At 40.4% G+C, this 18490-nt stretch overlaps 2 protein-coding genes and 1 long non-coding RNA gene across 3 annotated transcripts; 1 reads left to right on the top strand and 2 right to left on the bottom strand.

The window, feature by feature from the left end:
• Window positions 1-148: 148 nt before the first annotated feature.
• gnat1 (guanine nucleotide binding protein (G protein), alpha transducing activity polypeptide 1) lies at window positions 149-4788 on the top strand. Its single transcript, XM_037100670.1, has 9 exons — window positions 149-1026; window positions 2091-2133; window positions 2226-2367; window positions 2447-2604; window positions 2688-2816; window positions 2938-3067; window positions 3167-3320; window positions 3674-3890; window positions 3990-4788. Exons 1-8 carry the CDS (start codon window positions 921-923, stop codon window positions 3862-3864), a joined length of 1053 nt encoding a protein of 350 aa, XP_036956565.1. The 5' UTR covers window positions 149-920; the 3' UTR covers window positions 3865-3890; window positions 3990-4788.
• Window positions 4789-4828: 40 nt separating this feature from the next.
• Window positions 4829-15232, bottom strand: edem1 (ER degradation enhancer, mannosidase alpha-like 1). The gene is made up of 12 exons (XM_037100666.1): window positions 14615-15232; window positions 12278-12350; window positions 11658-11761; window positions 10907-11078; window positions 10642-10825; window positions 9968-10142; window positions 9477-9597; window positions 9227-9397; window positions 9064-9137; window positions 8882-8978; window positions 7946-8131; window positions 4829-7820 (listed from the first exon to the last, which is right to left on the bottom strand). Exons 1-12 carry the CDS (start codon window positions 15082-15084, stop codon window positions 7731-7733), a joined length of 1917 nt encoding a protein of 638 aa, XP_036956561.1. The 5' UTR covers window positions 15085-15232; the 3' UTR covers window positions 4829-7730.
• Window positions 15233-16347: 1115 nt separating this feature from the next.
• On the bottom strand, window positions 16348-18075 carry LOC119021476. The gene is made up of 2 exons (XR_005075598.1): window positions 18017-18075; window positions 16348-16540 (listed from the first exon to the last, which is right to left on the bottom strand). It is a non-coding gene; the product is annotated as an uncharacterized LOC119021476 (long non-coding RNA).
• Window positions 18076-18490: the final 415 nt, after the last annotated feature.

Genomic DNA, 18490 nt, shown 5'->3' with positions numbered 1-18490 from the left:
TAAACTTTATTCGAGTATAAGGAAATGCACTGCATGCTTACACGCTCTCACACACACACACACACACACACACACACACACACACACACACACACACACACTGTGCTTGCACACAGATACACATAATTGAAAGTGAGTAGATTAGGATCCTTAACCAGCCTCAGATTGAGGTCAATGAGATCTGTCAGGTGAAACCGCAAATCTCTTTAAGCGCTTCAGAGCTCCCCCTTCAGTCTGCATGAATCCTACAAGAAATGTCAGTGTGTCTGTGTCCATGTTTGGAGGGGTCTGCTAAATTAGCTTAGCGAGCCCCCCTTTGCTGTGAATGTTGTATTGTGTGTGGAGGAAACTGGCTCTGTTAATCCCTCTAATCAGCAAACACCATACACCCCACATTTAAGACCACTTTTAGGCCTGCCTCCACCCACATCTGGTTTGATTTCTATTTCGGTCCCGATGTCAGATGAATCTAGTTTCCTGCTACAGGTGCAACAATCAGCACCAAGTTATTTAACTACACACGCCTCTCTTTTAAAGGCACCTAAGAACGGCATAGAGAGATAAGCACTTGAGCCGATGTTCATCTTCCGCTGAGCACAGCAAAGTCCCCCTAAAGGTTAGATCACTCCTCCACTGTTGTATGTCTGCTTCTCCTCACACCTTTCACCCTGCCCTAAAACACCCCTCGTCCTTGCTCTCCATTGGCCCTCCTGAGTCAGGTGGGCGGGGGATACCCGAAATCCTCTCCTAAGTCAGGAAAATGCTCAAACGTTCTCCAGTATTTGCTGCAGGCGGTTGACGCACCAGCTGCGCAGTTGACGGCACCGGTCGGAGAGTAGGCGATCACCGGGGACCCTACTTCCATTTTTTCCCCGACACTTGGCTTTTGAGCAGAAGGGCCCCACACAGGGAAAAGTAGGATGGGGGCCGGAGCGAGCGCCGAGGAGAAACACTCCAGAGAGCTGGAGAAGAAGCTGAAGGAGGATGCCGACAAGGATGCAAGGACTGTCAAGCTGCTGCTGCTAGGTAAAGACAGCCTGCAATGATAGGAAACCTCATCGTCATAGTTACACATATTTAAAGGGCCCCATTAGGCCCCATGGTGAGGCTACAAGAGAAATAAGTAACATATCTGTCTATGAGATGTAATTTTAGCTCATTCTTGTAAAAAGTTAGTCTTTTTAGTCTCTCATATACTTCATTTTAAAGTTTTCTGAGATATGAATAACCTTACGAAATCTGCATCAAACTCCTGTTAATTTATATTAACCCTGATGAAAACAAGCAACAAGTTTGAGTCGAGTGAAATGCTTAATAACCCGTGTCACTGAAATGCTAAGACACCTCGATAATCACTCAAGCCAATCCCTTGTTAATCCTGAAACAACAGGTTGTGCAGCACAGAGGGCTTAACCCCTGAAGGACACAGATACCTCACTGCTCATCCCAAACAGGAACGCACCGTTCAAATACAATAACCTAAATACATCGGATGGAATTAGCTTATTAATATGGGGGTGGGGGGGGGGTTGTTAGGTTAGGGTTGTATTTTTTACCAAACGACCACCAAATTCCAGGTACCAAAATGTTTACACGGTTTATAACAGTGTTGGATTGAACAGTTGGGAGTAATCAGTCTGGTTATTAAAGACGCTGTTTCACACCGCTCATAACGATGTAGGTCAAAAAGATTAGACGTAAAGTAAGAAGTATTTTCATCCTCCTGTCTGATGAATGCCACTAGGTCACCTGCAGATAATATCATCCTCCTCTCATTTTAAAGGGGCTCTTTGGAAAGATTTATAACAGTTCACACATATGCATCCTTTTTTTATTGGCCATATGTGAGCAGACTCTTAACGTGACGTATGGACACTAACAGAGAGCAACAGTAGCTGATGTTGGTTTTGAAATGGAGTCTGCTAACATAGACTACAGCACAGACACAGCCGTGCCACGGAGCCCTTTTGAAATAAACTCAAAACATCAAAAAACAAAACAAGAAAGGAAACTGAAATGGAAGCCAATAAATATGTCAAAAAAGATACATTTTTAGACTACATTCAATTTGTTTTTCTTCTTTCACGTAGGTGCTGGAGAATCAGGGAAGAGCACAATCGTCAAACAGATGAAGTGAGATCATTTGACTTTGCACTCGCGCGTTGACTCTCTTCTTCTCTCACTGACAGTGAATGACCCACACTAACACTGTATTCTCTCACCAGAATTATCCACAAAGATGGTTACTCACTTGAAGAATGCTTGGAGTTCATCACCATCATCTACAGCAACACCCTGCAGTCGATCATGGCCATTGTGAAGGCCATGAGCACACTCAACATCAGCTTCGGCCACGCTGACCAGCAGGTAACGACGGCTAAGATGGACTTTTGTGTGTTTCGCGTTAACAGAACACTGAGCATAACTTGAATTGGTCTCTCTCCAGGATGACGCTAGGAAGCTCATGCACCTTGCAGACACCATTGAGGAAGGCACCATGCCTAAAGAGCTGTCAGACATCATTCTGCGCCTGTGGAAGGACAGTGGCATACAGGCGTGCTTTGACAGGGCCTCCGAGTACCAGCTCAACGACTCTGCTGGATAGTAAGACATTGCCTGAGATTTAAAATTGCTACAGTATCTCTCATTATTGTTTGTTACTGATTGACTCTTTCTCTTCCCTGCAGCTACCTGAATGACTTGGAGCGACTGGTCCAACCGGGCTACGTGCCCACCGAGCAGGATGTGCTGCGATCAAGAGTGAAGACCACCGGTATCATCGAGACCCAGTTCTCCTTCAAAGATCTCCATTTCAGGTGATTCAGTGCAGTGTTTTGTTTTTTTTTCTTGAAGAAGGGAGCACCGTTTACTCATCACCGGTGCTCCCACTGTGATAGATCACAATCGTAAAGGCGGCGTGTCTCTGTTTCCGTGCAGGATGTTCGATGTGGGTGGCCAGAGGTCAGAGAGGAAGAAGTGGATCCACTGTTTCGAAGGTGTGACCTGTATCATCTTCATTGCTGCTTTGAGCGCCTACGACATGGTGCTGGTGGAGGACGATGAAGTGGTAGGACTATTTGTGTCTAATCCCTTCTTTCCACACAACCAGCAGTTCATTGATTCGAATAATAAGGCTCCTCATTGGGACACATTTTTGCTTTTTCAGAATCGAATGCACGAGAGTCTGCACTTGTTCAACAGTATCTGCAACCACCGCTACTTCGCAGCCACCTCCATCGTACTCTTCCTCAACAAGAAAGATGTGTTCATTGAGAAGATCAAGAAAGCTCATCTGAGCATGTGCTTCCCTGATTACGATGGTGAGGCAATCACAACACACAAATTGCTCGAAAAGTCCATTGTGTGAGATTTAGGGGGATCTGCTTGCAGGAAAGGAATCATTTTGTCATTGTGTATAATCACCTGAAAATATGGATTGTTGTGGGGGGTTTTTTCTTAGCTTAGAATGAATCCTTCATGTTCCTTTGCCATGTTGCTCTGCCATGTTTCAACAGTAGCTCAGAGTGGACAAACCAAATACTGGCAATTTGCAGTTGCCACCATTCAGCTGGTTGCAATCTATAACATCACCTCTAGATGCCACTAAATCCCACACATTAGACATTAAGGGATGTTAACAAGCGAAAAACTGAACGTTATCTCGTTCATCAAGGTCCTAACACTTACGAGGATGCTGGTAACTACATCAAACTCCAGTTCTTGGACCTGAACATGCGCCGAGACATCAAAGAAGTCTACTCCCACATGACCTGCGCCACAGACACAGAGAACGTCAAGTTTGTGTTCGATGCCGTAACCGACATCATCATCAAAGAAAACCTGAAAGACTGTGGTCTCTTCTAAGAGCCGCGCGGAGACGCCCACTGAAGGTGAGAAAAGTTTGAAAAGTGTTTCAAAATGATGATTCAGATTCAAAACTCTTCCACCAGCTGATCAAGCAGTCTGACTTTCTTTTTATTCCTCCACAGGGTGATGTTGTAGCCCCATCACACCCCACAAAATCCCTTCTTGATTCAAACTGAGGATGAATGAAGATGAGAAACCTTTCCCCTCAAACCGGCGAACGCAAAGAAATAAAGACCAAATTTGTTGTGTTCCAAGTTCCACTAAGACCAGGTCCACTAAGACCACAAGACGGCTCATGAGTCAGAAAACCCTGTGCAGATTTCAGATGAGTTGAATTTATAGTAACTTCTCTCTCGAGTCTCGTGAACTTCTCTTCAGGGGGCTATGCAATCTGTAGTTAAGACATCAAAAGCTTCTGTCAGCATAAAGTGTTTTCTTCTGACACGTACTAATGTGAATAGATGTCAGGCTTATTACACACCGTCTCTATGCTCCAGTAACTGGTCAGTATTGAGCCAAAAAGCAAAAATGACAGGGCCTCACCACCTGCAGACGCACTTCAACTTTTGTTAGAAATTTTAAAAGAACTTGCTACTAGAAATGTCTTTTACACACAGATACTCTAGAGCACAGTTTCAGACAATTCAAACACAACTGAGTTTATAAAGAGAGTGTTAGAAAATGTAACTTTTCTTTGCAATAGCTGAACAGGGCCGTGTATATATTTAAACTGTTTTCTATTGGACAGTTCATGAAGTGTGGTGATACCATGTGGATCTGTAACACTGATGAGCGGTAGATGTAAAATACTTCAACTTAAAAGTCCTTGTGAATCTACAGGCCTCTGAGGCGACAATCCTGTACAGAAATCGAGAATTGTAAACCTTGACTAAACGTATTAAAGCTTCCGTAGAACACTGAGTAGTTTTCAATTTTTCACAAATAAACACTAACACAGCAATTCTTCATTGTTCATATTGTGTTGTTTATTATTTAATTTAATTTTAATTTAATTTCACAGGATGTTTCAGTTTCCTTTTTCAAGAATTATGAGACCAGTCATGTTTAGTATGGAGGACCAAAACTGACAAAATTAAAATTACTCAATAAATGAATCAATAAATAGCCAAGTAGATAAATTAATATGCAATAAATGGAACAGAAATCATCTTAGAAATATGTTTAGGCATTATCTGATATATAAAATGAGACTTACATTGGTATTTCTTTTTAATTTTGATTCTACATTTATTTACATTTGATTAATTTCCCAATTTACTTTACATTCAATTTTGAATAATTTTGATTCATTTATCTTCTACCTAATCTTTTATTACAATTTATCCTTTATCCTTGCCAAAATGTTTTTCTTTTTCTCTTTTTAGCCTAATTTTTATTTGCGTCTCTGCTCGATACACCTAAGCACATGTACTGTACATGCCCTTCTCCTACACTGATGGCCAGGGTCACTATTAATTTAATTATTGATCTATTTATTTTTTATTTTGGCAGTTGTGGTCCAACAAAGTTTAGGATTGAACAGCCATAACCTTTGATTTCAGAATAAAAGAACATTTTGGGAAATACACACTCACTTTCTTACTTGAAATTAGATGAGAAGATTTATACCACTTTAATGTCTGCATGGTAAATAAGACATTTTAGCTTAGCATGAAGGCTGAATACCAAAGCCTTCTGCTTACAAGAACAACTAAAGCTTACAAATTAACATACTATATCTTGTAATGTAAAGAGGATTTTGTTGCCCTTCGGAAGAGCCAAGCTAGCTAATTCCCCTTGGTCTCCTGTCTTTGTGCCAAGCTAGGCTAACCTAACCAGCTTCTGGTACTAGCTTCATATTTAGTATACATGGGCCCATTTCATCAAAGTTGCACAATCAGATAAATTCCTGTCCAGTTCATTTTGATGTGGTCAATTAATCAAAACTAACACCATACTTCTGACCCATATGTGAGCATGTGAGATTCCTACAGGTCTCTGTGCAAGCCATGCTTTCAAATCTTTGCTTGTAAAACTTTTTGTAGGCCAGGCCACAGACCGCTTTTCAAGTGGTATAAATCCTTGATCACATTTCCCAAAATGTCAGACTATTCCTTTAAATGCAATCTGAGATGAAGCAGTTGGGGTGACATCAACCAATTCAAAAAGTCAGAAGATCATTCCTGTGGCCTGGGGCAGTTTAGACAACACTTGAGAAACGAACAACTGTCTCCCAAAGCCAAAGAAAATGTGGATGTTGTGATCTCATCGAGCCATGCAGCCTGAAGCTCTGCTGAGCTTTACACACTGAGGATGTTTGGTAAGAGATGAACCAACCAAGAAAACATTCCATTACAGTTTAGGAGACATCATACACTTTCTCTGGCAGCTTGGAACAACAATGAATATTCACAGTACAACTGTACCTCAGTTCAGTGCAGTTATTCTTTGACCTCAGACAAGTTGTACAATTTTCAATATAAATACCTAAAACTATCCTAAGACATTGTAGGCAACAACATGTTTTAAGTTTTATTTTCTTATGAAAGCATTCATTGATTGTTGTTTTTCCTTTAAACCCTGAGTTCTCACCACATGACAGTTAACAGGTTTGAAGATGTGCAATTAAGAGAAACAGAGAGAGAGAGACAGCAAATGGCAACTTTGACCAAATTTCAACAAGACTAAACCACCTATACTGAATACAACTCACAGAAAAATGATGGAAAACAAACATGTTTTCACTCACTTAAGGTTCAGCGTGCAGGATTTATTGGCATCTAAAGGTGCAGTTGCAGATTGCAACCAACTGACCGTTCATGTTTCAGCCTTTCCTATGGTGAGTGCTGATAACAAGAAAAATAGCAAAAGCCCTCTTTAGAGCCAGTGTTTGTTTTGTCCGTTCTGGGCTACTGTAGCAACATGGCTGCTCCCTCTGTAGATATAAAAGGCTTGTTCTAAAAGAGCAGAAACACAATGATTCTTAATTTCAGGTGATTATACACTAATGAAAACATTATTATGAATATTATATCACATTTCTGCCCCCTAAATCTTACACGCTGGATCTTCAATGTTAAAAAAAAAAAAAAGAAAGAAAGAAAAAAAAATTATGGCTTGTTTCATGTCTTAAAAAAGGTGCTTTACACCGATGTCGCTGTCAGTGTAAAACTGTACATGGAATGATACCTATTGTGCAATATCAACAATGGCCTCCAAAAATACTTGACAATGTTATGCACAACTTGTTTGCACTGTACAGCATCCAGACAGACCAAGAAAAAAAACTGAAGGCACTTTAAAACAGCGAGAGTCATCCTGGACCTCTCACTCACCGTCGATGTCCGTTAACGTGCAGCCCTTATTGTTATAAAAGCACTGATGTGGTTGAGAGAATCAACTGCAAAGAGGCACTAATCATCATGTTAAGAGAGAAAGTTTTCAGAGGTGAGTGTTTTTATAGGCTATATGCATTTTACATATGTGTGGCTAGATGGCACTGTTCCCATAAACACAGCTCAGCTGTAATTTCTGATACCCACACACACACACACACACACACACACACACACACACACACACACACACACACACTCTCATAACTGAACCACAACATTTTTTTGCTCCACGGAGTTATTCTAAAATCACTTACACACTCCTCATTTTCCAGGAGACAAGTTGTTCAGCTTTAACTTAACACAGCACGCGATGAAGCTGATTTCTCAGTTTTCCTGTCTCGATCCGGAGCAGCAGAACAGACGGGGCGAGTTTTGACCGACAGCCGATCCTTTTTCTGTTCTCACTGCACCTGACGGGGTGTGTGCTGAACGCTGATGCCGATGTCGCCACATGCATCCTCTGACTCAGAATAGTCCCACCATGTGATCGATCTGCCTCATGTAAACGCTCTTTAAAGGCAGCGCGTACCGTCGCTCCTCTGGGATCCTGTTGCACTGCGGAATGAGAGAAAAGGGAAGACAGAATGAATAATTACATTGTGTGTTTTCTTAAAGTATATATCATTTGGGAGTGAGATATGTTATAGTTACATACGACAGTGAGATATGGTGGTACTTACATTGCTGATGTTGCTCGGCGGTGGCTGGTGGTTTGGCTCACTTTCTCTCAGCACTCCGTCTTCACAAGGAAACATGTCGCTCCACTGTTTCTCCCTGAAGCGCTTGTCTATAGGCACAACATGGCCCTCTGTGGTGAAGATGTACTTGTTATCGGATTTGTGAAGTGGGTTGTCCTCATCAAACAGCTGCAATGAAAAAAGGACACATTCTTGTTTTATACAACAGCCCTGAGAGTTAAGTTTCAATTTAATAATTAACATTGTGAAAACATTTAGAGGATGAATGAATTGCAACAGTAATTTAAAATGAAAACAATGTAAAAAATGTGGTTATAATGTACAGTTTGCGCGTCTACAACAGTCTAATTTACGAAATTCCACCATTTAGCTCCACTCTAGTCTTTGAAAGCAAGGAAAGTAAAACATTTAGCCAATTGCAATAGTTTGTAGCACATTGATCAAAACTTTACAACATATCTAGTTTCATACTATGCTCTTATATCATGTTGTCACATCCATATAACATAGCAGGTAGCAACTGATTCTTAGCCTGGATGATTATCGGATCAGATCGTGAGCGATGTTATAATCATCAAAATCAATGTTTTCTTAGTCCATTTGCTGATAAATAAAATAATCTAAGAATTAGCTACTTTGGCTCTGTCGGATGTCACCACTCTATGGTCTTGCTCAATGTAACACATTATGAGTTATAGCCTATCTATCTGCAAGGTACCCAATTGGTCAAAAGTTATCAAATAAATATCCACACTCGACACTCAAACACTTTTTTTAACTGTTTTACTGCAAAAGAATTCGATTTCAGAATATTCTTTATTAGTCTCCTTGAGTATTGATCATTTGTATCGTATCAGCCAAATGACAAAACATATCGTAACATAACTCTATATCTGACATGCTCAGGCTGCATCTTACCAGGTACAGGTATTTGCATGTCTCGCTGAGGAAGAAGCTCTCCATTCGATCCTCTTTGGATTTGTCCACGACATGGTGGAGAGTGGCGTACCCACATCTGTAAACATTACAGCTCAGCTTTAAGCAGACATACCAAAGCATTGTATCACTCTCAGAAAATGTGAATATATCATTATCCACACCTGACTTTGGCATTTTTCTCAAGGCTCTGAAGAATATCCATTCCAACGTGCAAATAAAAAGGGTTTTTGGTCGCCTGTGGGGAATTGAAGTGAGCGAGAATTAACGATCAAATTCAACAAACCATCAACACTGCGCTGTGTCAAGACAGGTCAGAAGTGACACCTGGTACAGCAGATAGGTCGACTCCACCAGCTCTGGTCTTAAAGGGTAGAAGAGCACATCAGGAGCCTGCAGCTGCCAGTTGTATCTCTCCGGTAAAGCCCCAAAGCGCTTCCAGATAGCATAGTAGAAGGCGTGCAGGCAAATGGCGTTATCAACATCACCATTCAGCACCTAGAACACATAGCAGAAACATTCAGTTGAACACCACAACACCCTTTTTTTTTCTAAAGCTCAGAGTGGATAATCCAACCTGCAGCCCAGGAAAGAAGGCCTGAAGGGAGTCGATCCAGGTGTTCATTATCTCCCCGCTGGCCATGTTCACATTAACGTAGAGCGGTGGGTCACCCTCCCCTTCATTACATGACTCTCTCCTGGAAAAAACACAGAGGCAGAGGAGGTTTCACAATACGTCACATCACTCAGTCAATCAGATAGTGAAGGTTATGTCCCTTTGTTAGTATCAGTGGTTGCTGAGGAGGAAGAAAGACATCCCATCAGACAGACTCGTGACAGCCTCAAGTCTCAGAACTCAACTTTCCACATCCTCCAGTATGAAAAAAAAATACTGGAAACCGTCAGCAGTTTCATTTCCTCCCGTGTAGGCCTATCCCAGACAGACGCTCATTTACATAGCTGCGACAGTTGTAGGTGCAAACTCGCATGAAGATCCCGAGTGCCACCAACACGCCCAGTTACTTTCACACAAGCTGTAGCGTCACATTCTTTCAGTGAGTGACTCACCCTCTCCTCATGTGATTCTGAATGCTCTCATAAGCAGCCTGAAACATCCCATGGTCCTCTTTTTCACCAAATAGGATGTATGATTTGAGCAAATACTCGTAGAAGGAGTCCATACCAGCTCCCAGACCGCTCTGTTTGCCAACCCACTGGCCTGTTTGGATATTTACTACATTCCCTAAAGAAAACAAGACAGAGAGTTGCTTTAAATCTTATGAAAACTGTAGGCATCATATTTATATGTTCCATCAGGGAATTACGGTATTTTCAAACCTGTGTACTCCATTTAAATATTTTGATCTGTAAACAACCAATACAAAAAGTTGTGGAAAATGTTGAATAGATTGCCTCAGCTGGCAGCTGTGCAATGTAATCCTAAGGTGCTTGTGTTTGCCACTGACAGGCTCACATTGCTCGCAAGAGTGAAATCCTTTTTGTTCAACCAAGAAAAAGCTGCAACTGTAAGTCACTCATGGTAAATCCACCTGACTTCACTTACAGAAACAGTAATTCTATCATTGTAAAACACATCTAATATAACCTCGACATGAACAAATTAAAACTCACGTGCTGCTCTTGTTACAATCAATGTAAACACAGGGTCCAGGTTTAAAAAAAAGACTGGAATCCTCCCTTAATAATGCTCACTTGAAGCTTAGATTAAAAGCTGTATTTACCCAACAGACCAGTTTCGTTGCTCCTCAGGCTCCACAGAGCTCTGACTGCTCGTCTGGCAACCCACTCAAACGTGGAATCTCCAATCAAGCGGCTCAAAATGCCAAACTCCACCAGCAGGGACCCAGCTCCTGCAGTACAAGTCTCATTGATGCTATCAGGGGGGACTCCCGTCTTCAGGTTCACCTGCAAGAAGTCAAAAGAGATGCTGAGTGACTCTTCATTCTGGAAAGTATAATATGTAACAGCTCCAACAGTCTTACTCACCCTTGGATAAGGAATGCCCGTGCTGGTGTTCTCAAAGGCTGGCAGTAAGCGGACAGCCAAGTCGTGAGCCAAGTGAAGCAGCTCATTATCGTAACCTTCGAAGCCCACCTCGCCAAAAGGATGTTTTGGGTCCGTCAGCAGGATGTGAGATGAGATGAGGCTTCCCAAGATTCTTCAGATAAAAGAAAAATGTTCCACATAGAAACAGACAGTGAAAAATATCAGTACAAAATGCTTTTTTCTGATACAGTCAGTTAATGGTACCATGAAATCTGTGTTCCTATAGGTTTATCATTAGAATTGTTTTTTTAGAAATAACTTAAAAGAAATAACTACTAAAGAAGTTGGCATGACCACAATCACAGTTCTGACTTTCAAAAACTTGATCAGGTGCAAAACTGACTGTTTTTAGAGTGCCTGCTGTACTTTTAAAATAATATTATATATTATGCATATACTATGCATAACTTGAGCTGATTAGTGTAGTTGAATATAAAGAAAGACTAAGTTGTGAATTTCAGCAAAGGATTGATAAAAGACAGATGAAGCAGTTTACAGATTGGTGTCTTACAAACTATTTACATTTTTGAGAGGGTTTCAACCGAAAAGCATATCAGAGATATCAAGACAAATATTGCTTATCTAAACCATGCTGATACCAAATTAAACTTCAGAGTGTAACCTGATCAGTTACTACATCTACAGCCAGTTTATTCTTGTGTGTCTCTAAAAACAGTAGCAACATTTGTACCTGATGTTTGCCTCAAAAACCTGCACGGTCGAGTCCTTGTCAAAAGACACATTATCTATAACCAGCTTGACGGCTCTCTGGAACTCTGTCACATTGCCGAGCACCTGTGGAAAAACACCACGTTATGGAACCACAGTACACTGTATCGATATGTTTGCATTACTAATGGGTGCTTTCCAGGTATTTTGCTGTAATTCTAATCAGAACAACTTTTGTAACTTTTGTAAAGATGCTCTCAGACATCCAGTTACACCTTCATAAAAGAGTCCAGTGCATTAAATAACTGTAGAGAAAGTATTTTGGTGCCTTAACTTTTCTAATCCAGAATCTTTTTTTTAGCATCATGGATCCTAGAGCAATTTAGAATACAGTGAAAAGCTAACCATGCTACAATGGACAAAAGCAATGTTAAGATCTTGTAAAAACCTAGAAAGTCCACACCAACCACACCAAATGGATTAAGTTGCACTGCAATCTCATATTTAAAGCTAAAATACTGCAAAAGGTTGATATCAATCAGTAGGTAAAACACTGTAATCGACCTGCCCTTGCATTTTCAACTATGCAGGGCATTGTGTAAAAAAAAAAAAAAAAAACACACATACGGGAATATAACTTACCAGTAAGGTGTCTAAGGTGTCAATCAGTGTGAGTGAATAGTTCCCCAAAACGTCATTTATGTTGATGTTCGACCTAAAATGACATCAGTGAAACAGACTGAGTGTTGTTGTGCAAAGGAGTGAGGAATTATGAACAGACTATAAAACACAAATTATTATTTTAAAGAGTTTGGATGTGAGCGCAAGTGTTTTTCTTAGAAGACAGGATGGACGGAGAAATAGAAACCTCACACTTCTTGAAATGTCTGACATCACACCGCAAACAGGACTCATGGGAATATCAAAATAGTGTGGTGGTTTCCCCTGATTACATAGTTATTATCAGCACAAGAGAGGACTGCAGATAAACTTTGCAAAAACTGTCCATCAATTTTTCCTTAAGTCCAAGGTGAATTATTTTGTTTGAGAAACTGTGCAAAAGACGGAAAATATACTGCCTTGGTATTAAACTTAACATTTGGCAACCTCTTTAGAAAAATGAGTTTATGATTAATGAACCATGACAAAGGTTGACATCAAGATGTGAGGACAAAATAATTTCAAAAGTTCTTGTCTAACTGTGTGACTAACAGGAATGTTGGTGGATAACATTGTGTACTCCCCAGCTGCAGATGATAAAGTGTGTTTTAGTCAATCACATGACTGTATATGCTAGTTTGTCAGATATGACTGGAGACAATTTTTCTTAAACAGAAAGCTCTTCCAGTAATTATTTCACTGCTTTTTCACACCACAAAAGAATAAGTCCTGTCACGCCCCCATTGTATTCACATGGCAGCAGAGATCACAAATGGGTTATACCTCAAACTCTTCACACAAAAAAAGCAAACTACCTGCACGGCTAGATATCACTATCACACACTCTATACCAGGGGTCACCAACGTGGTGCCCACGGGCACCAGGGAGCCCCCAAGGACCACATGAGTAGCCCTCAGGCCTGTTCTAAAAATGAAAACTGAATATTGATATCATTTGTCTCCCAGGTTGTTAAGTCATTGTTGATAATTATTGTGAGAAATCATTAGCGTGATCTGTGTCTTCACATAGATGAGTATCATTAATAATCATATGTAACTAAAGGCAAACTGAGCAAATTTGTTATTTCAGAAGAGTGTATCAAACTGGTAGCCCTTCGTATGACTCGGTAGCCATGAAGTAGCTCTCAGTTTCAAAAAGGTTGGTGATCCCTGCTCTATACAGTGACCACATTAGTATTGTTTTGAATACAAACTAAACAACAGTTGATTCTGAAAGTCTACTATGACAGTATGGGGAGTGAAACTTTTGATTAGATGACAAACTGAAGTCTTTCAGTTTTAATGTTCAGCACAAGTGAATACCATACACAGGAGTTTAAGCTTCATTTTTACACAGTGAAAAAGGCTGAATGTCCCCAAAAACTGCAAGACTATAAATACAAGATGCATTCTGATTGATTTGGGTATGCAAACACCTCTTGTGTTTGCTGGACTTCATTATAGCTACATGCTCTAGGTCTCTCCATTTTTGTCTTTGGTAGAGTGGGATGTTTTAAAGAGCTCTAGAGAGGACGGAGGGTAAATTAACTACTTAATTAACCACTAGCTAAAATGATCATTACAGAATTTATCTGCAATTATTTGGATAAACATGAAGTCATTTTAAGTGACAATGACAAAAGTTTGAATAATTGCCAGTTTTCTCATCCTGCTATGACTGTACACCAACTACTTTTACATTGTTGGACAATTGTTAGAACCAGTTGCTGTTGTTTGGTGTGGTAAAATGTGTTGATCAGGGTTTCCCAGAGCTTGAGATGTGGTTCTCTTGTTTTGTCCACAACCCAAAGATATTCACTTTGCTGTCAAAGGGGAGTAGAGAAATGAAACAATATTTACATTTGAGAAGTTGAAGAAAAAAATAAAAGAAACAGTGAATTTGACTTTGACTTGAAAACATATTCAACCACCAATTAATCGATTGGTAACACAGTTGGTGATTAATTACATAGATGACAACTAATTGATTAAACATTGCAGCTATTGTTTCCCTGTCCTAATTTTAACTGAAGGTATTGATGAAGTAATTAAACACATATTTAATGTGACAGAACCACCCTGGAGCCCTATGCAGTCCCTTGATGTGATACCTGGATCCCACTCTTGGACTTGTCTGTGCTGTCCAGATAAAAAGATGTCAACAACACCTGCCTATTGCTGAGCAGCAAGATTACACCACAAGCTTGTATGATGGCAAATCTACATGCAAATATCACAGTTTGCAGTGGACAGTTAGCATGTAAATGACCAGCAGGTGCCTGCCAACTCAGACAGGCGGCACAGCTTTGAATGACTCACGGGTTGAGCACGTCTGGTCCCCTCCCCTCACAGTCAATGGGGTTCAGCTCGTCCTCGGGAAATGCATATTTCATATAATTGTCGTATCCGAAATAAAACATTTCCTTGGCCATGTCCTTCATCTTCGCCTTCAGCGTGTCTGGGAAGGAGCTGTATCTCCGGACGTACTCGTCCCTATTGCCCTCGAAGAAGCTCAGGTAGGACCTCTTGAGGGACTCCTCTCCCACCTTCTCACAGGTGCTCGGCGTCTCTTCATATCTCTGGCCGTGTATTCGTTGAGACCACGAGTTATCCCTCGAGTGTGTCCCTTTTTCCTCCCGGAACAATAAGTCCAATTTGTGCAAACTGAAAGTGAGAGGGAAGTTGAACCCCCAGCTAACGTTAGGTCCGAGCCCGAAGGCTAGCCACAGCACACAGCTGAGGGACAGTCTCAGTACGACCAGGCCAACTACTATCGACCTCCATTGCATCTTTGATCCGGGTCGATGTTAAAACGCATAATTTAAGTCCACACACCTCCGAGGGGGTGAATGAACGTAAAAAACCCTGCTTGTCAAGCTGAACTACAAGCAAAGAGTGGTTGTAGTGATTCCGCTTCACACGCTTCCTGTCAACAGACCAGCCCCTCCGGGATCTTGAAGTCTGATTGGGTATCCTCGTGTGTCGTCATCAAAATAACGAAGCGGTTTCGTCCTGTGATTGGCCGCAGAGCTGTCAATCTACGGGTCGCGTTCCGTGGCATTTCTGACGTGTCTCAATTTAACTTCTGGACCAATAGGAAAAAGCCACAGGAGTGAAACGTTCAGATGTCCTGTGCTTTAAAACTGAAACATGATGTGGTTGGGTTTAAATCCCAAGAGATTTAAAGCAATAGAGGCGACCAGGCAAGCGCAGATGTATACAAAAAAATGGAGGCAATGGATGGATGAAGAGGAAGCCGGTCTTAAGGTTGAGATGTAAAAACTTTCAGTCAAATAAAGCCTCATTCAGAGATCCATTCAGAGACATAGAAAGTAATCAAAACTAAAACATTAAGACATTAAAACAGCATCTGAAAGGCAGAACGGAAAAAAAGCTAATATAATAAGCTACAGATAAAAAAAATGCATTAAATTAAAGTACTTATTTGAAAGCCATGGTGAACAGTTATGAATTAGACGAGCATACAGTTTTACTTAATTTACATTACTGACTACTTTTAAATAAGTAACTGTATCAGAACAAACATTTTAAATAACCCTAACGATCCCTGTACAAGTAAACCAAATGTGTTCAGTCCTGAGAACATTTAGTGCTTTACAGACCAGTAATGTGATTTTAAAGTGCAGATAACAATGAGGCTGCATAATGATCATATAAACTACTGTAGCTGCTCAAAATGACCATTTATCTGTCTGCTTGGTGATGTCACAGGCAGCAGTTCAGGTATATTTCATATCAGCTGCTGGTAAAATGTTATAAACCTCTCACTGAGCTGCTGTTAGCTTCATTCATGTGATAAGAGATGGAGAGAGGCTAACTTACTCAGACATTAAACAACACATGGTTTCTAAATCAGTCATTCCTAGAATAGGAATAGATAATGAAGGTTATGGAAGCCCTGCTCTCCATTACAGAAAGAAAATGTATACATCAAATATAGTTCAAGCTTTGAAAATGCCACTGAGAGGAGACATTGGTCTCCATCAAAAGACTCAACAGGTGCTTTAAAAATCTATAAAAAACACAATGAGTGTATTTCAAAAAAAGGTTTTATTATGTAAATAACCAGCAAAGACAACAGTGCTCACTGTCTGAGCAGGTGAAACCAGAGTCAACAAACAACTGCAGGACCTGAAGGAGTTTCATCAGAAGATGGATACTCAGTTTTCCTGCTTCAGGTTCTGTGGCGGCTCGTCTTATTCGTCTCAGCTGCTCGTCTGTCACCTGCAGGAAGAGAAAGAGGAGCAGTGGTAGTTTGATGTCTCTTTGTGGAGGTTGTGGTGTTTTATGTTTGTCTGTTTGTTTGTTTTTAGAAGTTTTTGTGTTGTTTTATGTTTGTTTTTAGAGGTTTTGTGTTGTTTTATGTTTGTTTTTAGAGGTTTTAAGTTGTTTTATGTTTGTTTTTAGAGGTTTTGTGTTGTTTTTAGAGGTTTTGTGTGTTTGTTTTTGGAGGTTTTGAGTGTTTGTTTTTAGAGGTTTTTGTTTGTTTTAGGGGTTTTGTGTGTCTATGCAGGTTTTTATTGTTTTGAGAGGTTTTGGTTGTGTGTCAAGGTTTTGTTTTTGTGGTGGTTGTTTGTCCTCCACAAAGAGACCTGGGTCTATTTTTGATGAGTTTTGAGGAGGTTTGAGTCTCTAACTCAGTTGTATTTAACCTGAAATCACTTTTCATAATTTATTTACATGGAGTTTTAATTCAATTTAATTCGGAAGTAAATTCGAACATTTACAGGTTTTGTTTTACTGAGAGGAAATATAAACAAGTCTGGTTACAGTGCCTAAATGCATTTATTTGATCTAATTCATAAAGTATTTAACATGTGTAAACACTGAGAGACACAACATTAGAACCAGTGACAGGTGAAATGAATAACATGGATCATTGTGTTACAATGTCATGTTCGGCTGTGAAGCCATGAGTCCTAGCATTCATGTGGATGTCTCTTTGACAAAAACCAGTCACCCAAACACAGCTGCAGAACAAGTACACCCCGTCATGGCAGCAGCACTCCTTGATGGCAGTGCCCCCCCAGCAGGACAACACGCCTGCAACACTGCAAAAGCTACTCAGGAACGACCCGAGGAACGTGGGAAAGAGCTCAAGGTGTCAACCTGGCCTCCAGATTCTCCAGATCTCAATCCACCTGAGCTTCCACTGGATACAGCCAGAGCCAAGAACGATCCATGGGGGGCCCAACATGGATGGAAGTTGGTTCTGACGCATCCCGTGGATGCTCAATTGGATTGGGATCTGGAGAATGAGGAGGCCAGTTTGAGGCCTTGGGTTCTTTGCCATGACGGGGTGTCGTTGGTCTGAACGGGGTTTGTGTGGGTGGTGTTTGTCAAAGAGGCTACTCAAAGTTTCCCAGCAGAACATTTGATTGTAACAAGATGATCAATGCTCACTTCACTTGTCAGTTGTTTTAATGCTGTGGCTGAACAGTGTAGATATACATGTTAAATACAATATGATTATATCATTTATATTATATATAAATGAGATCAAATAAATGCAGGCGTTCTAAACAGACTGTTGATATTTCCTCTTCATAAACAAAAAATATTTAAAATACTACTAAATTTAAATAGTAGTGTCCTAACAGAGACCCTCTAGAATCATTTATTGATATATAGTATTAATGAACAGCAACTGACAAATCTCACACTTTCTGCCTTTAACTTTTGCACCTACACTGCACTGACCTTGTTGGACAGGTGTCTCTCCTCTCCAGTGCTGATCACCATACAGGTCAGAGCCGTTCCACCTGAAGCTGAAGACAAGTCCCACTCTTCACCTGGAGAGAGGAGGAAGAACTTTAGTATAACATGATGACTATATGCATATGTGTGTGTGTGTGTGTTTGCGTATGATTATAGCAGTAAAAACGAAGATGTAATCACATTACAGACACTTCTGGCAAAAAGGGGATTTCTTACAGGATTATCATTTCATAATAAAGAATGGCATAGCAGTCTGTAACCATGTGCATGACATCACTTCAGGAGTCTCACATCACTCTGCACTATAAAATCTGCTATAATCTGATTTAATAAATGTGTTCTTTTAAAGGTAAACCAAAAGTAAACCAAATGTATTAAATCCTGAAAACATTTAGTGCTTTATAGACGAGCAATATGATTTGAATAGAGAATAGAGACAAACACACTGAATACATT

The sequence above is a fragment of the Acanthopagrus latus genome, chromosome 6, assembly GCF_904848185.1.
Source record: "Acanthopagrus latus isolate v.2019 chromosome 6, fAcaLat1.1, whole genome shotgun sequence".
NCBI classification, from domain to species: domain Eukaryota; kingdom Metazoa; phylum Chordata; class Actinopteri; order Spariformes; family Sparidae; genus Acanthopagrus; species Acanthopagrus latus.
Note: the sequence above shows the minus strand (reverse complement) of the source record. Positions and strands in the feature narration are given on the sequence as shown.